This window comes from Mizuhopecten yessoensis, unplaced genomic scaffold (assembly GCF_002113885.1).
Source record: "Mizuhopecten yessoensis strain PY_sf001 unplaced genomic scaffold, ASM211388v2 scaffold11097, whole genome shotgun sequence".
NCBI lineage: Eukaryota > Metazoa > Mollusca > Bivalvia > Pectinida > Pectinidae > Mizuhopecten > Mizuhopecten yessoensis.
The window spans coordinates 898,322-922,269 of record NW_018408878.1 but is presented as its reverse complement, the minus strand read 5'-3'; the positions used below and the strand labels follow the sequence as shown (position 1 = coordinate 922,269).

At 37.7% G+C, this 23,948-nt stretch overlaps 1 protein-coding gene across 1 annotated transcript in view; it reads right to left on the bottom strand.

Annotated features, from left to right (window-relative positions):
- LOC110465668 (sodium-dependent proline transporter-like) overlaps window positions 1-16,491 on the bottom strand; it is a 43,057-nt gene extending 26,566 nt beyond the window's left edge. Inside the window, exon 1 of the mRNA XM_021521625.1 lies at window positions 16,424-16,491. Within this exon, the coding sequence (XP_021377300.1) occupies window positions 16,424-16,435 (12 nt within the window). The 5' untranslated portion in view covers window positions 16,436-16,491. The remainder of the gene's footprint in view (window positions 1-16,423) is intronic.
- Window positions 16,492-23,948: the final 7,457 nt, after the last annotated feature.

Below are 23,948 nucleotides of genomic sequence, written 5' to 3'. Positions count from 1 at the left end.
GCCAAAGTATTGTCATTTTTACGATAAATAACATAAACGTTTGGAGCCCCGCTTCACCCTCCAAGTAAGCGACGGTTGTCTACATCCGTGATACACATGCGCAATATTTTATATTTTTGTTAGTTCGACAACAGATCAAGTACTTATTTCCTTGGCAAAATTAAGGAAACTACCAGGGTTAAGAAGCCCTGCGTTTAACTCCCTGTACATGTACACTGTTTGGTCCCTCTTATTCGACTTTTGACATAACTTAACTGAAATAGTAAATAGTCAAACCTGGCTTTTAAACTGATTTAATAATTACATACCATTCTACATCATGAATCGTAGAAGTATGGGTTGCTTTTGGACTGTTGAAAATATGCAATTCAATATTATAATGCATTTGTTGATTTAATTATTTGGCATTAAGCAAAAAATGTATTCAAACGTATGAAATAGTTACGTGTATGTTTTGTGATATCATGTTCTGTCATGTATGTATTTTGTAAAAAAAACACCACAATTACACTATAAAATACCTATCAGTCATGTCAAAGATTTTGATCTTACCCAATTTCATTTATATACATGTATATATAATATATGAAGTTATTTGGAGAAATACTTGTTAAAAGAGATAAAATGTTAACAAGTAATTTCATCAAAACAACACTCAAACAAATCCACAGTACCGGCCAAACATTTTGTTTACAAGTGTTAGTGATACCGGGTGAGAATATGTGAGTGTTTACTTAGTCTCGTTCAACCAGACGCTTGATCACGTGTTATTCTCTATTAGGCGTAGCTTGCGCAGGCAACAAGAGTCTGGTTGAACGAGACTAGTTTTTACTCAGTCGACGACCTCAGTAAGAAAGGTTGTCCTGAACCTTGCTGTATCGCGTTATAGATTACCATAAACACTTCCAAACAAGGCATTGACTTGTGATTCACCATGCATGGCCTCCTGCTGAGAGCAAATGAGGTCAAAACGCAATAAATAAAAGGTGCTTTGCTGAACAATCTATAATGGAATATTTCCGTTTGTCGCATACCTTGACATGTCGTTGTGATGTGGTTTATAAAGGACGCACTTTCCATTTGTAGTCTAGTGGCAGGACACCGGGCTCATGACCGAACGGTTGCAGTCACGGCACGGCACTGTGTTGTATTTTTGTGCAATATACTTTACTCTGTTTGATTCAGTCTACTCAGCTGTAAATAAGTACGTGGTTGGGCGGTGCTAGAATTGTTGAATGCTAGGTGTGAGCGCCGAAGTGGCAGCACTGGCTGTATTGTCTTAAGGAAGTTGAGAAAGATATTGTCTGGTTGCAAAGGCCCTATAACCATGGATAATAATTTGTGAACCGCTTTGAGACGACCAACGAACTAGGTTGTGATAAAGCGGTATATAAGAACCTCGAATTAATATTATTATCATTATTTATTAGGTATTTTGTATTGATGTGATTTTAACTTACCTGTGCAATTTTATACAGTGTAACTGTGTTTCATAAATCGACATCAGCTTTAGACATTTTAGTAATTAACTGTTCATGATCTTTCTATAATTACTTTGATTGGTGAGTTATAATACCGTTATGAAATTTAAGTTTTATTGGTAGGTGTATGCGTATGAAGATCGTTTAAAGACACCGCCGACTAGGGCATCGATATGCATTGTACTGTAACCAGACTGTAGAAGATTGGCACACGTGATGGGCCTATTATTGAGATCTGAATACAGCGTAGCTGATAAATCAAATAATTTAAACTGGAAGTGTCAATTTTCAGGACCATAATGAACTCGATATCAATGTAATTTGAACATGCCTTGTATCCAGAACGCATTCACCTTCGTTTCCGGCAAAAATGACTTGATTTTGGATTACTCAGACAGTTATGAACAATAAAATGAAACACCTGATAAGTGGTGACCTGATAATATGGCACCCACAGTTTATGTAGTTGACAGAAGGACAACTGATTGCGTATTGTATTTCTATATATTTATGACGCCTTACTTGGCAATACGTCCGTAAAAGTAAGGAAGGCAAAAGATTCTGTCCCAAGGCCAGGATATATCAAAATCTTTAAAATGGTGATGCTATATTCCCTATTCAACGTTCAGTAGTTAGGATAATAAGAACAACAAGTTTCTGGTTCAAGTGTACTGGGTTCCTTCGGCGTGGTATTTCAGTGAGGTAGCACTATAAAGTTGGCATCAAATCCGCGCAGTTTTTCATAGGACATAAAATGAAATAAAACCAAAACATCCTTCTCTGAACATCTACAGAAATAGTATATGCGATATTCTTATCTTAAGAGGCGACTAAGGGTCCTTCTGCTTCACATCCGTATTTTTCTCTATTCAATGGACATTAAAGAAACTATAATTGATCTGGCTGTCACAAATTGCAACACTTCGGGAGCTGTATCTTCCTAATACTCTCTTACCGGCTTTATTTTCCTTGGCAGAAGTCTTCATTTAACTATAAAACTAAGCCACCACTTATCTGTTTGTCCCGCTTTCCTGCCACCATTTATCTTGTTGTCGTACTACCCAGAAACCACTTTAAATAACACACTATGCAGCCACAGCTGATCTGATTTGGTTGTCTCAATATCTTTCAACACTTACCTGTTTGTCCCTTCATCTAATCTAGTAGTGATACCATCTTCTTATTTTGTTAGTCAAATATCTACCACCACTAATCTTTTTGTCCCATTATCTGATCTAGTAGTGCTACCATCTTCTTATCTTGTTAGCCAAATATCTAACCACCACTTATATGGGGTCCTTCTATTAAAGTGGCTCCACACTTTCGCAATTAACCAGCAAAATTCGTTGAAACTTTCATGAAATGGTTATGCAACTCTGGAGAGTTGATTTTATGAAAATCTAAGCATTCTAATAGTTTGAGGACTTTTTTGGAAAAATACAAAAAGAAAATGAATTTCGTCAATTTTAATATTTTCCGTTTTTTTGTACATGTATATGGCAATTTTCGGAACAATAACAAAATGAAAAGAATTATTGCTAATTAACTTTAAAAATATTTTATTTATCGCTAAATATATAAAACACGTTACAGTTAGTGTTTTTTATTTAAATTGTACGGATAAAATTGAGTATCTACAAACTTTTTGCAGAGGGATAAAATTTACACAATGACAGTTATGTACGACACAACACAAATATTGTGTCTGAAAAAATGGAATTCCTGATAATCGGAGACATGTTAATATAAAACTGATATGATTTGCAGTTATACAGTTGTGGGACCGCACAACGCACCAAAAATACCGTGTGCACATCGTGCATACATCGTGCACACATGGTGCGCACAACTGTGCGATATAACGATCGTTCGCCCCGTTGTGCGTTTGTCTCCGCACAAATGTGCGGTTGGTAGATTTGGTTGATCAATATTGCGGAATGAAAAACATCCGGAGCCCTAAGTGCAATACAAACGTCTACATTGCGCCCCTGCACTATTCAGTGATCACAGGTAAGCTGAATTCCGTACAGTGGTCACATGTAAGCTGAATTCTGTACAGTGATCACAGGTAAGCTGAATTCTGTACAGTGATCACAGGTAAGCTGAATTCCGTACAGTGACCACAGGTAAGCTGAATTCCGAACAGTGATCACAGGTAAGCTGAATTCCGTACAGTGATCACAGGTAAGCTGAATTCCGTACAGTGATCACAGGTAAGCTGAATTCCGTACAGTGATCACAGGTAAGCTGAATTCCGAACAGTGATCACAGGTAAGCTGAATTCCGTACCAGGCTCCTGTTCGTGACAGCTCGTCCATTCGCATAGTGTCGTGTTCATAGACTTTTTTGTGATTATACCGAGGACATTACCCTTGGATTTCATACAAACGTTCTCACAGCGGACTATGAATATGTAAACATGTATTTATTTACACATTGAGGTCAAATGTTATCTTTTATGATTCTCTGCAGTCAGATCGTCATGATAGCGCTGTTAATATACATTACAATGACCTCAGAACACCGATGGAGTATGTCACGTGATTACCTATATAATTTCAACTTTAACACGCGACATATTTGTACCCAGATATATAGCGTGTCACCTTGACACGGTTGTTTGCTTGTTTACTGATAAACATCCTCGCAACAGCCAGTGCCACGTGACTGGTTTGGTTTCATTGATTGTAGTTTGTTTAACGTGATATTAGCATCTAAGATAATTTAAAGACATGGCTCCATGTGTGTGATGTATGCGTGCATATATATTATGTCTGTGTGTGGCGGTATGTTGGTGTATTTGCCTCTTTGCAACAACGCGGAACTGAACCAGTATTAATGGCACCGTTCTCGTGCTCAAGCGTGTATACTGTGCTCAGGACCACTTTCTTGCTGCTCACTTAAATCATGTCAAACGAACAAAACGTCAATTCATTGACAATTGTAAACATAGAAAACAGTGTTTGGCTTTAAATATGTTTTCTAATAATTTATAACCGAAATAATTAGATAAGGCTTAAGCACAAAACTTATGCTTGAGCATGAGAACGTGTTTATGAATACAGGCCCAGAAACCGACTTTAGAGTGCTTTTCTAGTTGAAATACCATGCCGAAGGAACACAGAACAGTGTTCCAACCAGTCATATTTTACTGACAACGGGTAAACCAGTTGTTCCAATTACACTTAATGTAGCAGTAAATAACGGCTACCTTTTTAAGAACTCTAGTAAGGCTCGGCATGGGAACAGACCCCATTGTTTCACCCACTAAGGCGAACGTTGAAAACAAATGCGTAAAGGTCTCCTGAAGATTTATGCTTAGAGAGACAGCGACGTAGAGAAAAGGAAAGAAAGAGAGAACAGTAAATGGATAGTTCCAAGGTGATGCAATGTGGGTTGCAAAGTGTTCCCAATGCTTTCTTAGCAAAGGACATCAAAACAAACAATGGCCCATTATAAGCCCATCTTAAGCCGCGGTCGCAGCATCCGGTTACGCACGTAGTTGACAGTAGTTCATGTGAACGTTGTCAGTATAATGTGACCGGGTAAGGTGTCCTGCTGGGTGTCTTCGGGAGTATGTTTCAGTGAGGTAGCACTATAAAGTCGGCATCAGTTCCGCGCTATCACAGGCAGACAAAAAGGAACACTTCACAGCCTACCAAAACACACACGCATGCACTACACGCATGCATCTTACACACAGGGGAGGCCGTCCTTAAATGACCATAACTGTTGATAGGACGTTTATCAAGACTAACCCAAACTTCATGTGAACATAGTTGCCAGTAATGCCACTACGGTCAACTGGGTTGAAGTAGGTTAAAGTAGGTTCAAAATTGGCAAAAGGTGAAATATTAAGAAAGTTGGATGAACTACGTGTAAATATGGCCAATTACATTTAACTACGAGCAAAATGGCTAGGGTTTACTAGGATCACACTGTGTCTACCTACGGGCAACCACGTTAAACTACGGCCAAGTAAGGTAAATAACGACCAACCAGGGTCATATACGTTCGAACTACAGTCACAGTAGGGTATAACAACCCAAACTCGCCGTAGAGGTATTTTGAACATGCTGAAAATTATTGGGCTAACCACGGCCAAACTTGGGTTTCTTGAAGTTCAAGCTACGTATCCGTCATGCAGAGTTACCTTCTCTTGGGAGCAGGTATTGGTTGTTACGTCACTTGTTTGTGAGAGTAACGTCATCAGTTTTTGAGAAAACGACGTAATTTTCTAACTCAAACCGACGACGTAACAATCAATATCTGCTCCCAAGAGAAGATAACTCTGCAATACGCAAAGACGGAATAGCTACGTTAAACTATGTTTAATACGTTTTTACAAAGGTCACCTACGGTCTACTAAAGTCAAATACGGTCATTCCCCGCTCCGGTCATCTACGTGAGTGACCGTAAGATAATGTTTATTAATAATGTCCAATCTAATAATATTATTTCTTGGTGATAAAATACCACTTTTTCTCTTACCCTGGACAGGTGTATCCGCACTTTAACCGACGTGAGATTTCCTTTTCTCCCACACCTTGCAGATTTATCTCCCGTTTTGCCGGTGCTAGATTTATCTGTCCCCGCCCTAGGAATGAGACGGGGGGATTCCCCTATTCATAACAATGGCATGACGTCACTTCAACAATACAATGATGTCACGTCAACAATCCAACAACAAATTGCCTGTATGTGTTTTGGGTCCATGTTTACCTTTATTTCACATTAAAATACTGTTAGATATGGGAGAAAAATAATCAATCGCTAGTGGTTGTGTAAGATAGAGAAATATCAACCCTCGGTCTTAGATTTTTTGTCCAGAACTCGAAGCCTCGTTCTGGACAAAAAGTCTTAGTCCTCGGGTTGAGATTTCTCTATCTTACAAAACCAGTAGCGATAGATTCTATTAGTCTCACCCTAGGGTTGAGACGGGGGGATTCCCCTATTCATAACAATGGCATGACGTCACTTCAATAATACAATGACGTCACGTCAACAATCCAGCAATGTCACATCAACCCTGAATTTAGCATGTAACGTTATCATTACATTTTGTTACACCTCAAGTGAATTTCTAGCTATTTGATTGGTTGGGAGAAAATTTAACAAAAATCTCTGTCACCCTCCGAAAATACATTGGTTTTAAGGGGCGCGGCTGATATTGCCATGAGACAGTGAAAAATACCACATGCGCAAAAAATGTGCGTGCACTGCTTCGTTTCCCCACCGTGATGGTCACTAGAACGTTGACGGCAACAGCCAATTTCATCAAGCGCCGGTGCGATAGCGATTGTAAACAGCAGACTATCAACAAACAAGATGTCGTTATCGAGGTTTGCTGCCGTTTCTGAGCTACAAAGACTTTTGGTGTAACAAAATAGATATGACATTCATTAGCAGGTGACAGTGAATATTGTCAACCCGAGAAAACCATTGTCACCCGAGGCGAAGCCGAGGGGGACAATGGGTTTTTGAGATTCTATTATTAGCAATCTAGTTAGTAAGTCGTCTCAAAGCGGTTCACAAACTATCATCCGTGGTAATAGGGCCTTTGCAACCAGCCAATATCTTTCTCAACTCGCTTGGGAGCATACAGCCGGTGCTGTAATTTTGGCGCTCACAGCTAGCATTCTACAATTCTAGCACTGCTCAACCACGTACTCATTTACAGCTGAGCAGACTGGAACAAGCGTTTTTTGCTCGAAGATTCAACATAGTGCTGTGACGTGACACGAACCAGCAATCCTTCGGTCACGAGCCCGGCGTCCCACCACTAGACTACCGTGCCTCCAGATGTGACTGCGGCTTTACTCGCATACACTGGTATCGGCAGGATCATTCTTCCCCACAACTGCAGTAATCTACCTGACAAGTCTACAATGTACATGTACTCTACGGCAACAAAGAAAATAGGCGACTTTCTCTGCTTCAACGAGTTTGTATTATAGACATTAAAGCAGCATATGTCAGCCTTGAACACTGTATATGTTGGTGTTAGGAAAAAACCATTTACACGAGACAGACGGTGTTGACATCGACACGGTACCTGCCTTTACTAAGTGTTGATAACTAGCGCACGTCCTATTTTCAAACATAGATATAAATAAGGACGTGTATAGGGTTACATGTATCTCTATATCGCAGGAATACTGCGATGTCACATTGCTTTTTATTCTGAGAAATTCAGTGTATCTAAAACCATTTAAATAAGAGGGTAACAGTTCAAAATGTTTTAATGAAATTTTGACCAAATTTTTTTTTGTAGAAATTTGAAAGTTGTCAAACCATTTTAACTTTAACACATTTTCTTTCAAATAACTCCGTAAATATGCTTAAAGAAAGCAAAGATGAAAAATATTTCTATTAACAACCATTTTTAAATTCATACTGGAATATATATTGTCAGGAAAATATTGCAATATATGGTATTTCAATATTATTGCCCATCCCTTCATATCCGTGAAAGTTATTCCTTCCCTGTCTTGTTCTGTCGAACACTTTCTACTCCTGCTTAACGCTCAGCAATGTAGGAGTGGGACGACTGGTTCGCCCGTTGTTAGTATAATGTGACCGGGCGGGGTGTCCTGCTGGGTGTCTTCGGCAGTATGTTTCAGCGAGGTAGCGCTTTAAAGTCGGCATCAGTTCCGCTCTATCACAAGGAGACAAACACGAACATATCGCAGCCTCCCAAAACACACACACATACACTACACGCATGCATCTTGCACACATGGGAGGCCGTCCTTAAATGACCATAGCTGTTAAAAGAACGCTAAACATTACTAAACCAAACCAAACCAAACCTGTCGCACACTATTGCGTCCCGCGAAGACCCAATTCATTATCATCGCTTTAGCTACTTCATTTCTTGCTGGATTTAGGGCCTACGTGATACATAGTTCAAGTACAAGAACACCTCAAATGATAATTTTCTTGAGACCGGGGACATTTATGTTATAAACATTTCATGGATTTCATTCATTTGTATATTGACAATGATGAAGTTATGACAGAAAACAATGACACTGACAACACTAAGATTACGTCTGACGTTCACGAGCCTGCGTTGACAATGTGTAATCCCTGATATGGCTGTACTCTTTTGTTTGTAGATAAATTTAGAAAGATAGAGACCGTTCATTATTTAAAACGCCAGCTCAGACAACGCAGATAAGTGTACCTTTACCGGGATAAAAAGTAGACAAGTGATATTATATCTTCAAATACAAATTACTTATACGGGTGTAAGTTTATAGACAGGTGACGTCAGAATGATGTGTGATTCTATTATGGTTGTGCAGAGTCGCGGAAGAGTCGGGCATATATCAACATTCACCAAACATAATGGTCCGGTAAAAAAGCAAGATAGGCCATCTTTTAAACATTTTAACCTGTTTAAATTCAGGAATTTAAAAAAATCCAACAAATACACGAGGTATGACTGGTATGTATACTTTTATTTATATAGTTCCCGCCCAGCTGCTGGTGTATTCGTGCGCGAGTAACGCGTGTGATGCTGTACCTAAACAGTTGTTATACCACTCCCTATAGATAAGTTGTCTAGATTTGTTTCTAAAATATCAGTTTGAAGTGCGGTCCGGGCGCGGGTCGCATATTTCCCGCATATTATAGAGGGCCGGAGTTTTGACGTTAATCGACGACAGACCGATATTAAAAAAGTCGATAAAACGTCAGAATAATTCGGACTAGCATTTAGGGTAATGACAACAACTAGTTCACCCGTTGTCAGTATATAGTGACCGGGCGGAACGCTATGCTGGGTGCTTTCGGCATAGTATTTCAGTGAGATAGCACTATAAAGTCAGCATCAGATCCTCGCTTTCACAAGGGATCAAGAACACCAACATTCCCTGTCTCCGGCACACATACACACATGCACGCTTACATAACACACATGGAGGCACATCCTGAAATACCCTGAGCGGTTAATGGAACGTTAAACAAATTACAACCAAACCAAACCAACACTGAGCGGGAATCACACTATACTTCAATGTAATACATGCTTGTATCCTGATGACGTGTATTTTTTCAAGAATTGAATCTCAAAATAATTGTTATAAATTTCTCTTGTTTTCACAACTCTTGACTCATGACAGGGAGCCATTCTGTGAACTCAAGTCTGAGAGTTTAGAGGGTTCCATCACCTTGAACCGATATTTAGACTTTTTGATCCCACCCATGATTTTTTTCTCATTAAAACAGAGCGTTGAATTGTACACCGTTGCATTGTGGGTATCGTACTCGGATTTTCATGAGAGATTTATACTTTTGAACCAAGTGCGTAATAAACACATTCAGAAATAATTGCAGTATGTAGTTGAATATCCTATAAATCCCAGGCTTAAACTAGCAGAATGCATTTCATGTATCGTATCCGAGGGTACCACCGGATAAGGGGTGACGTCATCTTCACTGTCATGAAGACATTTAACCGTCATGCATCTGTAAGCCAGTATTCATGCTTACTGTGATTGATATGCATCCAGCTCTATATCAAGTTAAAACTTTTAACAATGGGTTTTGAAAACATGATACGTTTGTTCAGGACCCTGTTGTACAAAGAATAGTTAGCTTAACAACCCTTTATCACAAATGTTCAAAATACAACTCCTCAGAAAATTCTTACAGAACTTACTTATTAAGTATTTGCATTTCTAGTTCTCAGGTAACTACCTTGAATCTTTAAACTAAATCCTAATTTCGTTCTTTTGAAAACGTTTTCTTTTTGTTAGCTCATCGGGTATTGACAATCTGTAGGTCCAGACGTGGTATAAACCTTACAAGTCGCGAGTACTGTAGGAGTTTGTAATGAGTTCAAGGTAAAAATATGTGGTGCATATCTCTTCCCCACAACAAAGGAACTCCAATACACAAAATGGGACAGACCTCGATCCCACACAATGAAGTAGCACAGGCTGGGAGCGTGTCTCAACCCCGCAACAAACGGATTTCCAACCCACACCGGAGCGAGGTACAGGTCTATTTCCTACATAAGTAAAGATCTATACCCCACACAACAGATCTCTAACCAACAAAGGGCAGAGTAAAGATCAATTCCCAATACAAACGGATCTCCAACACACACAGGGGGGAGGCTAGATCTATACCCCACACAGACTATCTCCAACACACACAGGAGGGAGGCTAAGATCTATACCCCACACAAACTATCTCCAACACACACAGGGGGAGGCTAAGATCTATACCCCACACAAACGTATCTCCAACACACAGGGGAAGGCTAAGATCTATACCCCACACAAACGTATCTCCAACACACACAGGAGGGAGGCTAAGATCTATACCCCACACAAGCTATCTCCAACACACACAGGGGGAGGCTAAGATATATACCCCACACAGACTATCTCCAACACACACAGGGGGAGCCTAGATCTATACCCCACAACAAACGTATCTCCAACACACACAGGGGGAGGCTAAGATCTATACCCCACACAAACGTATCTCCAACACACAGGGGGAGGCTAAGATCTATACCCCACAACAAACGTATCTCCAACACACAGGGGGAGGCTAACATCTATACCCCACAACAAACGTATCTCCAACACACACAGGGGGAGGCTAAGATCTATACCCCACACAAACGTATCTCCAACGCACAGGGGGAGGCTAAGATCTATACCCCACACAAACGTATCTCCAACACACACAGGGGGGGCCTAGATCTAAACCACACAACAAACTATCTCCAACACACACAGGGGGGAGCCCAGATATATACCCCACAACAAACGTATCTCCAACACACACAGGGGGAGCCTAGATCTATACCCCACAACAAACTATCTCCAACACACACAGGGGGGAGCCTAGATATATACCCCACAACAAACGTATCTCCAACACACACAGGGGAAGTCTAATATCTATAACCCACACAAACGTATCTCCAACCCACACAGGGGGGAGGTGGTTTTTCACCCCACACATGAGTACGGCATAAATCCAAACCCCATGGTATGTAGATACTTGCTTTAAAACTCAATTTTACGTACATATACAGACAATAGGGAGGGTATACGTTCGATACTTGTATGTACAAATAAATGTGCTATGTGATGAGTAAAGGTGCCACTTACACATATATGGACCCTGGGATGGGTAAATTTGCAACTTTTTCTGTTTAGAAGGGCACATCATACAATATCCTTTATTTAGTGTCGAATCATGGTTAAACCGTAATAAAAGAACCGTGTGTCGTATTTCTGTGCTGAATAAATTACAAAACCTAACGAAGAAGCAACAGGGCCGACTGAAATCGTAAACCATGCTTAATCTGATTGTTATCAGACGAAAACTGTCATGTTTAACTGAAAATGTCCTGTGCGATACAATATTTGGGACATCCTACTTACTGGTACTGGGTTCATGGCCACCTTGAAACGCAGGTAGCCATTTTCTTTTTAGTAGGCTATACTTTAAAGAGCATCAAGACCCAATTAAAAATAGCGCAGTGGATGAAAAACGTCCCAAAAGAAATTCCTGATTGATATTTATTAGTGTTTGAGAGAAGAAGCAAATATCGTAAAAGTTAGGATACAGAAATTCTGTTTTTTTACCGACTGTCCCGCGAAATCCAAGAAACGTTTAGACTTTAAACAAATGTTTAGCAAACTTCGATAAACTCATATGCGCTTTACCAACTATACCATACACATCCAGAACGTCACAATTTTATTCAACTGTCCAACACACCCAGAAACGTTCGGATTCCACCCAAATGTCTGACGCACACCTAGAAACGTTCGGATTCCACCCAAATGTCTGACGCACACCTAGAAACGTTCGGAAATACCGAGCAACGTTCAGACTTCCATCAACTGTCCCAAACTAAAACACACCACAGATCCGACAAACACCCTGAAATTACCGTCTCCACATTTCAGGACAAGCTTTACGGATTTGTACTTATGTATAATACATTTGTCGATCGGAATATGTAGGACGTTATGAAAGTCTATACCCATTGGTTGTTCTCTATGCTGACGATAATACATGTGTTTACGTCTCGATAGGAAAAGATAAATAAAACTTTCCGTACTCCATGTACAATTCCTCTGCTTTTATCAGTTCAGATCTTAAAACGCATATTTTATCCAAATTACATTCCTTTATGTTTAACGGTGTCAATGTTATATACAGGCTCGTGTCATATCAAATTATTGAACTATGCAAAGTAATTCATATGATTTTTATAGTACCATATATTTGTCTGTCGTAGGACGTACGATATCTACCCTGCACACGTCCGTACCTGCAGGTAGGGCGTAAGAATTGTACCTGCTGCCCCCATTGCATGATTGTAAGAGGCGACTAAATTTGGGACCTTATCTTTTCTGCTCTTTCTTAACAACTTTTTTCTTCCTTATTGAACTATAATTTATATACATGTATAAATAGGTCAAAACCAAAGTACTCCGATCATATTATTGTCGTTCCGCGCAATGCAAAGTAGTTTATGTTTTTTTCAGTACCATATATCTGTCTCTACCCTGCACACGCCATATATCTGCCATCACTTGTTTGTGTCCTATTCATTTACACACCCTCGGCCGATAGCACAAACGAGACATGTGATAATCTCTTAAAATATACATTGTATATATCGATACACAAAAAATATTCTCGTGTCAATCTGGAATGCTCCGCTCTCAATAACATCTTAAATAAATTAAGTTTTATTTACTGATGTACCACAAACCAGAACTAAAGAACTCTTTTGTGTAAATCTATCCTCGTTATCCAGGGGTTACGCTCACTTTTGCTCTCTGCACACCTGGAATATTTCATAGCAAAATTGAAAGAACGAAGATAGCTGTTTGATTGGTCTCGGGTAAAAAAAAGAAGACCAATCGCTGGGTTGATACCTGTCCTTTGAAGATTACAAAGGAGCGACACCCGACTTTAAAGCCATATCCCAGGGTTGTAGAGAGCGAAAGTGAGCGTAACCCCTGGATAGCGAGGATGGTATAAATCTGTAAACACACTTTGGCTAAAAGTGAATATCATCGTTATATACCTCACATATGTATTTCAGGTATATTTCGAATTCAAAGAAAAGCATGTCATCGCTGAAAACGAATCATTACTTTTACTTCTGTCTGTCTGTATAATATAAGTATTATTGCTGATGTTGTACAACCTATATTTATTATTAAACTTAAGCAATACGTGGTACATAAGTGGTAAATCACTGAAAAGTAAATATTACTTATACTTCTGTTTGTGTGTGTGTGTGTGTGTGTGTGTGTGTGTCTGTCTGTCTCTGTGAGTGTGTGTGTGTGTGTGTGTGTGTGTCTGTCTGTCTGTCTGTGTGTGTGTTATACAGACATATATATGTTACTTTCTGTGTTCTGTACACATGTCATGAGATATCACTCTCCAAATATGTATGTAATATTATGTATTATATTTATGTATACCTATAGGCCGTAAGGCCCCCGGAATTTTGAATTGAATTGGTAATGAATCGAACAGGTACACATATAAAAAAGTCACATATGAAGTTAAGTGCAAACAGTGTCGGGTATTTTTACATGTTTCAATTTAATTTCTTTTCGTTTTATCGTTTAACGATGCAATTCAAGTTTGCACAAAATCTTACACACAGAACGGACCCGCATAAGTAGCAGTAAATTATCCATGAGAGGGGTAGCGAATTACGACATAGCGGAATATGCATTATATGCACTGAAAATGCCACTTCGTGGAATATACGACGGTGGGCGAAAGTTTGAATTGATCCAAGATGACCGTAACCAAGCCCGGCTGATGGCAATACCACAGGGACTTGAGAATTTGTTCAAGTTTTGCTATGTTTGGACCTTAACTGATGTGTTCATGGTGATATTAGATGTTTCTGAGGTTTACATCTATTTTCGGTTAAAAAAAAAAAGAAAAGCCCAACCCAATGACGAGCATAGCTTAACTGTACCAAATTCCCGGCTCCCTGTGGCCAAAAAACAACACAAGCGTTTTTTATTCTGATAATTACATATGTTTGTCGTTGTAATGTATTCCACACTAGAAGCCATATTTACATGAAATAAGTATATCACAGTTTGAATATATTGTTTTATTTTGATGTATATATATTCAAAACTGAGATATCTAAAAAATCAAAACCTGTGATATCAAAAAAATCAGAACCTGTGATATTTAATTGCTTTTTACCATCAGTAAAGTCTGGGTGACCGAGTGGTGCACTTGCCTTTTACCAAAGCGGTCTGGGTTCGATTTCCCGATCGGACATGACAGTTTTCCAGGTACCACGTCCGTTTCGCCCCCCTCCCCTATTAAGAACCCCATGGGCGCTTCCATCAAGGTCAACAGGAGAAATTAATAAAAGTTTCATAATTGTTGTAAAAAAAATATGTATACTTTAGCCTGGGGTACGGATTGTTTGGATGAATCTAAATATCAGTCTACCACCGAAGATTCTATACAGTAAGGATAAGGCCTTATCACAGGGACCTGGGAATTTGTTACTTCGGTGTTTAAACTAATTTTGCGCGTTTTAGGAGTTTAGATCAATTTCCGGTAAAAATGCCATACCCAATCTCGTATATATGATCATTGGGTGTGGCATTTTTATTAAAATATTATATATACATTTGCATGGCATTATCACTATATAGCTTCTTTGAAAGCTGTGTCGTTGATGGGACTTTAATTACCATGCAGCACGAGACACAGTTCTTAGCGTATTAATACAACACTGACCGGAACTACAATATCCAATGTAAATAAACATGACGGCTGCTGAAATATCGCTTGGCATATATTTAACAATAACATTGCTTTACAATCAATCAAACTTAATATGAAAAAGAAAATTAAGAGTAAAACAGCATTATGTTGTTTGCTTGCAAAGCTGTGTCATTCAAATAGATCATAAATATCATTCAAGAACAGTTCAATGCTTAAATCTAAACCACCAAAACGTGTAAAATTACGCTTATCGCCTTAGTTTAGGTCCAAATGTAGCTGTTACAAGATAGCAGGTCCCTGTGGTCCGTCGGAATGCGGGGCACGGCACGTCTCGGAATATGTTGTGGACGAGCAGACACAAACAGCTTGTCTACAGACGCGCGTTTTTTGTGTGACATATTTCTTTTTTAATGTAAAACAAGGTGAAAACGTAACAGGTTTAACAAGACGACTGTGTATACATCATATAGGTACGACACCGACCCGTACGTACACATAAAGTATGTATATACCACCAGTATCATACATGTTGGTGTTTAACTTTTATGTAGGTGAACTCTTTAATAAATTATGAAATGAAACCCTATGCATAAAGTACAACTTATCATAAAAAATTTTCGTTTTTCCTATTACGAATAAACGTGATATATCTTGATTGAAATGGCGTCGTTAAAATGTTAAATATGGCTCAAAAGACAAAGAAATATGTTTGGTAAAAAAACTGACAATTGTTATTTGTCTTCAAATGTTTCTATCACATAAGAAGTTATTCAAAGACGAAAACAAAAATGGCCTCATCTCTGGCCGGTGTCCAGGACTCAACGTTCGGGACGCATTGTTGGATTTTCAGCGTCTTAGAACATTTTTGACGGTCCTCAAAAGATGGACCTTAGAATGATCGTAGATTTCTTTATTTCAAAGAGTCCAAATTGTGTCTTCTAAATTTATTTGCGATGAACCCAACGCCAGAATAGTCCGAGTAAATAACACAACTATTCATTCTGACGCTTCAAAAACGCTAATAGGTCCAACCATTGTGTACGCAAACGTACACGTATTTTTAAGTTTTTATAATAACTTATATGTATTCATTATATCATTTATGTAGGTTTTATGAGTTTAAGTAACAGTAACAAAGTAAGACAGTAATTAAGTAAAAGTATTTAACTTACCTGGCTCGTCATAGTGGTATTGTAGGTATATTCTACAACAGATCCTCCCTCTGGTCTGTCGTGGTTAATCCAACAGTTACTGATAAGTAAGTAGACAGTCTGGGTCAGAAATAGATCTACCTCAGGGACATGCGCCAATGATCTTCACTTACCATGACCTTACCTACCGGCTAAATCAGGTCGCCACCCTGATTTACACAATTATGCCCCGAGTCTGTTCTAAGGGTTGAAAACTGGTATCGTGTATCTCCCTTGCTATTTTGATGGTGAAATCCAGGATTAGCAGATATAAAGACAGCATTTCAAAAACTGGAATTCATGTTTATTTGTGTAAGCCTCTTTAATATACCCCGAAGTCGGGTTTGCTATTCTGTGTATATGTCTACCATCAGGCAGATGATTTTCTTGTAGAACTTAATTTTCCTTGATTATATTTATAATAATTTAGTTTTAACATTTTTTATTCCATAATGAAACACACTCATTACATACATTTATTACATACTAACTAATAAATACGGGTTTTTTGTATATGCGATACAACACAATTGCTCTTACCCATATCAGCCCTCGCCGTATCACACCCCAAAAGCCGTATCAGGCCCCGCCGTATCACACCCCAAAACCCATATCAGCCTGCAAAACCCATATCACACCCAATTTGGAAAAAAATCGTTTTTCAATATTTCATAAATTAAAATAAATCATAATGTAGTAGTTTTTATTAGTAAGTATGTAATAAACAGAATAAAACACGCCTTTTTCCATATCACACCCAGAATCAACCCTCGACCAATATCAGCCCGCGGGCCTTCGGCCCTTGGGCTGATATTGCAGTCTCGGGCTGATACTGGGTGTGATATGGAAAAAGGCATGTATTATTCTCTATGTATATCAGATTTCAGAAAGGATATGAATTGAGAGGGGAGATAACTCTAATCGATGATAATGAATTAGACTCTTTGATCAGTGGAGATGGTTTAGAGAGGGAATATAACTCCGATTGACATAATTAATGGATTAGAAAGGAGATTGTAAATCTTTGAACAGATATTACGTGGTGGCCGGTTTTGCCTTGGATATTTCTCTGGCACACCCTGAAGGTAGGGAAAGATTGTATTAATCTTACAACCCATTTCACTTGACGTGACGTCACAATGGCTCAACAATGACGTGCCGATTTTTTGTTTGTTTGCAAATATGGGATATGCTTGACCTGCCTGGCTGATTTGTTTTCGTCTAAAAAGCTCAGAAGGGGGGGGGGGGGGGGGGGTTATTTTCAAAATGGTCGCCAGTCCGAACGCATTTTCATGGTTTCTGGTGGTTGTGACAGTGAAATCTCAAACCTAAGGGGTGATGTTTTTTGGTTGTTTTACCCGAGGCTCTGCCGAGGGTTAGACAACCAAAAATATCACCCCGAGGGATTTTCTCTCATCCTATATTTTCAGTCACAACTCTACCGACAGTAGTCTGTTTGAAAACAGAAACACAGGTAGGGTATACATATCGTCATTCACTTTTTATGACGTCACAATTACCGGTGACAAGAGGAATTCCCCTGTCAAAAGGACAATAGCAGATCACAGAAGATAATTTCGATTTGCTGAAAATTATAAAATCAACGTTGTCGTTTCTAGAAATTACCGCTTGTATTCGATTTGCAAAAAAATAAAAATATTTCTTTACTTGCAGAGAACATGTAAGCAAGACAAATCTCAATCCTCAGGGTAAGATCCGAGGACTAGATTATCCAAGGTGGTGGATATATAGGTTTGACCCTAGAGTAAAGACGGAGGGATTCCCCTAATAGCAAATTGCATGACGTCACGTCAACAATGCAACGACGTCACGTCGACAATAGCAGAACACAAATGATAACTCAGATCTGCTGAAAATTATAAAATGAACGTTTGCATTAAATATAATTACTTCTTGTATGTGACGTTAGAGTAAAACAATGAGTCCCCGTTTTGGGTGTAAGACATAAAAAAATCAACCCTTGGGGTAAGATTCTATTCTCAAATGCCTGGCCCTTGGCTAGTCTCACCCTAGGGTTGGGACAAGGGAAGTCCCAGTCAAAATCATTGTGCGACGTCACGTCAACAATACAATGACGTCAAGTCAACAATGCGTTGAGCAAGTAGTGTCAATATTGCATTATGTATATGACAGGGTCAAAGGGGCACGAGAAAAAGAATCATTTTGAGGTGAGACGGGGAACCTCAACCATCGTGAAAAGGTTCTTCAATTGTCAAACACTAGACATGATACACATCTAGCTGATAAAGGCTATGAGTGTCTCTTAATCACAATGACATTGTTAGGTGTAAAGCCGGTTAAGACAAAATCAGTAACTACATTTGGTTTGGTTTTATATTGTTTAACGTCCTATTAACAGCTAAGGGCATATAGGCACGTGCCTCCATGTGTGTTGAATAAGCGTGCATGTGTGTATATGAGCTGCAGACAGGGAATGTTGGTGTACTTGACCCCTTGTGATAGCAATATCCTTGCTATCTCACTGAAACACTGTGCCGAAGGTACCCAGAACAACACTCCGCCCGGTCACATTATACTGAAAACGGGAGAACCAGTTATTGCCATTACCCTTCTTGCTGAACGTTAAGCAGGGAATAACGACTACTTTTTTTAAGGACTTTGGTATGTTCCGGCCTGGGGACAGACTGCATTGCCTTCCTCTATGGTGGGTCTGGTATCAAATTTAAATGTTTTTTGTATTCATCCTAAAGTTAGTCCGTGGTCTAGAGTAAAAATAATAATGCGACAGCCTACCGGTAAAATAGGGCGACTTTAAAGTCGGATGTCGCTCCATTGTGATTTTCAAAGGACAGGTACATATGTATCAGTCTTGCAATTGGTATTTGTTATACCTGAAACCAATCAGAGCGGTACATTTGTGTTTTTAGTTTTGTTCTGACATATTACATCATAGACCGAAGCCCCTGAAATTGTGTTAAGGCCGTTGAACAAAATGAGTCACTGATTTGAGATCTAGGTCGCCAATTGTCTATGCTATAAGCGTGGTTGAAGTCGTACCTATACTAACTATTGTACGTGAACGTTAAGCCGGTTATTCATAAACAGATAGTGTTACATCGGGGACACTCTCTAAGTGTATAATGTGTATGAGGTCGATCTAGTGGGCTTTTAATGTTTTTACAATAAGAACATACACTTGATACGAGTATAGCAATGCTTGAAACCAAAATATGCATTAGAATTATAATTTAAAAGAATAATAAACGGCAGAGTATTCATTTATGAAACTACAAGTCAGAAATAGCTGTGTGCCAATCAATTAAGCTGTACAAAAGAGCTCACTGTTCGAAGGGAAGTAACTCCAGCTAGTTTTATATCGTGTCGGCTAAGATTACAAAGCAATGTATGTTGAAATAATTGTCGCTTTGCTTTTATGTAAAACAAGGATGTGAACATGTGAAGCGTTCTGAGCTAAACCAAATTCGTATTTGGTAGAAATTCTATTGTAACTCAATCACACAAACACCAGCCGGGTATGCAGTCCAGACAGATGACTCAATGAATTACCAAACGATCTTAAATGCCCATGCCGAAAAAATGCTCCATGTGAATTTTTTTCTCGAGTTTTCCAACTTTTACCCGACCTACTATACACACATGTATACATGCAATCTGGGTATTTGGAACCCAATCAACGCCTCTCCCCTTCATCCAACGATCTATCTAATTTGTCGCAGATATTCTAGCAAAAGAAGCTAAACAGGGTAAAATTTGGTATCAAATATTTGATTGTCATATCTTCTGATGGAATATTATCTTTTTAAAACAAATCGCAACGGTTCAGTGATATTTTGGACGATAACCACAGTTAGGGTTTATGTGATACACTTAGCAACGTGTATATTGCCCTAACTACGGTTGCATGCAACTAGGGGTGTCACAATATACCAAGTGTGTATCACGATATGTTGCAATACAGAATGAAGATATTGCGATACGTATCCCGATATATTGGCATGGGAAGGATGTGCTTAATTTTATGATAAGATGATGTCAGAATGTTATCAAACTTAATCACATATTGAATAGATTACATAGATTAAAGATTTTTGTCAAACCAACCATCGATTACAAAATTTGAACCATTTAAAGCCTGCTTTATGCTTATTTGCATATCTGTTAGAATTTGTAGTAATTTGCAAATTTAAAACAAAACACCAAACAGATACATAAAAATATGCTTTTAAAAAATATTGCAGTGCAGCAATATTTCATCACTGTATTGTGGTATACGATACGATATACTCGTGTATTGCGATATACCTGTTTTCCGATATATTGTGACGGCTCTAACTGTAACGCTGTCTTATTGAGCAGGTGTGACGTCGGATGGTGTCAACAGGGATATTGTTTTACCCAGAACCAATGTATGTGCGACCTTCTGCATTTGGAGGCTGGTACATGTACATGTGATACTTTAATTGCCTTTTTTAAATATTTATTAGCCTTTAAGAATTTGTTCTGCTCAAGTGTCCTTCGCTCAACGTCAGTGCAGCTTGACTGGTCGGTCTCACTAATATTTAAATACAATGTTTAAGAAACATCTTTAACAAGAGTACCGCGGGGCGGAACAATATACGCCCGTCGAATGCCATATAGTGTTATATACTTTCTTACATTGAAATAAGATCTGCATCATTCAAAGACTGGTTAGCCGACATGCTATTAAAATGTAGGAGAAAATCTCTGGATAAAAAAATCAAATACTTAAATGAACAAAGGGCAATAACTTTTGCAAAAATTGCTGAACCAAAATTCTTTTCAAGAAAACACAACAACATATCATGATTATTTAGCCTACTAAGTTTCAAAGAAATCTGTCAAAAAATGTAGGAGGAGATCTCCGGACAAAAAATCAAATACTGAAATAAACAAAGGGCAATGACTTTTGGAAAAAATAGTCGAATCAAAATTCTTTTACGGGAGACACAACTTCATATTACGATTATAATATATACCAAGTTTCAAAGAGATCTGTTGAAAAATGTAGCAGGGGATTGTCGGACAAAAATCAAATACTGAAATGAACAAAGGACAATTACTTTTGAAAAAAAAATGTCGAATCAAAATTCTTTTAAGGGGGACACAATTATCATGATTATAATGTATACCGATTAAGTTCAAAGAGATCGGTCGAAAAATGTAGGAGGAGATTGCCAGACAAACACAAGTTTACGCCGGACGGACGTACGGACAACGCCATACCATAATACTCCCGTCAAATTTGATGGGCGTATACAAATACAGGTATTTTTGTCTTCCCTCATTGTGAATGTGTACACACAGTTGTAGCATTTAATTAAAAAAAAATATTAATTTAAATTCGATTCAATTTCGATTGAAAATTTTGCGTAAAATGACATTTGACATAAAACGAGATCGAAACAAACTCTTGGTTTGAAAAAGCGTGGGACCTCGGTCATTTTGATATAACCCTCTGTCCTTAATTATTTTCTAATGATCTAAGGATTTTGGCATTGTCATCGCAATATAACAATGTTTGACTATTCCAGTTTTATAACAATGTTTAATTATTCCTGTAATATAACAATGTTTAATTATTCCAGTAATACAACAATGTTTAACTATTCCAGTTATATATCAATATTGAACTATTCCAGTTATATATCAATATTTAACTACTCCAGTTATATATCAATATTTAATTATTGCAGTTATATATCAATGTTTAACTATTCCAGTTATATATCAATGTTTAACTTTTCCAGAAATATATCAATATTTAACTATTCCAGAAATATAACAATATTAACTATTCCAGTTATATATCAATATTTAAATATTCCAGTTATATAACAATATTTAACTATTCCAGTTATATATCAATATTTAACTATTCCAGTTATATATCAATGTTTAACTATTCCAGTTATATATCAATATTGAGCTATTCCAGTTATATATCAATATTTAATTATTGCAGTTATATATCAATATTTAACTACTCCAGTTATATATCAATATTTAATTATTGCAGTTATATATCAATGTATAACTATTCCAGTTATATATCAATGTTTAACTTTTCCAGAAATATATCAATATTTAACTATTCCAGAAATATAACAATATTAACTATTCCAGTTATATATCAATATTTAACTATTCCAGTTATATATCAATATTTAACTATTCCAGTTATATATCAATATTTAACTATTTCAGTTATATATCAATGTTTAACTATTCCAGAAATATAACAATGTTTAACTATTTTAGTAATTTATCAATGTTGAACTATTCCAGTTATATATCAATATTGAACTATTTCAGTCATATATCAATATTGAACTATTCCAGTTATATATCGATATTGAACTATTCCAGTTATATATCAATGTTTAACTATTCCAGTTATATATCAATGTTTAACTATTCCAGTTTTATATCAATATTGAACTATTCCAGTTATATATCAATATTGAACTATTCCAGTCATATAACAATCATCATACGGTCTCCGTTGGAGGAAACCGGAGAAAAATCTCTTCGCCAGGCAAGTAAATCGATATCTTTTCACGTCCGATCGGGAAAGGGAGACCTGACCGCCTTGATAAAAAGGCGATTGCGTTATTCATAGCAAAACCACCCGATCTGTCGTGTGGTTTTGCTGTCACTATCCTAATTCTTTCGTTTGGGGACTTGACATTAATGTGATTCTGCCTTGATTTGCATAACGGGTGTTGTCGTTATTATTGGCCTTCATTGATATCTTTCCTTTGTTTATTTTATGTCCTTTTTGTTCACAAACACACTAAACGATCCTGTAAATTTTTATTAAAATCCATATAGAAGAACTTGAATTTTAAAGCTTAAAAAGACTGTTTAAATGGTGTGTTTGACCGTTTCCCTGTAATATCTGACTGATCAATAACATAACAAATTGTTAGAACCATGTACCGAACAGTTGTATGAAGTGTCATTGTAATAAAAAGCATTAATTAACTAGTTTACAACATTGTTTTTACATCTGACATAATTTATCGTCACAATACCGGTGTAGCATGGTATTGTGAAGCATGGTGAAATGAACCGCAGTTCGTATTACCATAATGGTGAAATAAACTGCGGTTCATATTACCATTATGGTAATATGAACCGCCCCAGTAGTTTAGTTTAAAGTAAAACAGAAAATAATGTGAAAACCCTTCATTTAACCGTTATGGTAAAGTGAAGCGCCCCTGCCCCACCCTAAATTTCTCTACCCCAGACATAATAATTGTGGTTTTCAGATAGAATACATCAAGTTAAAGTAAACTTAAAGAAAATGAATGGAAAAAAGTTGTCAGAATAGAAATCGTTGGAACCCTTCATTTCACCATGGCCTTTATATTACCATACTACACCGGCACTATAATGTTATAAGGTTTTTAAAAAAAGTGTCAAAAATGAAATTCAAATAGGATTATATGATTATATGCAAATGAGGAAGTAGATGGTTAAG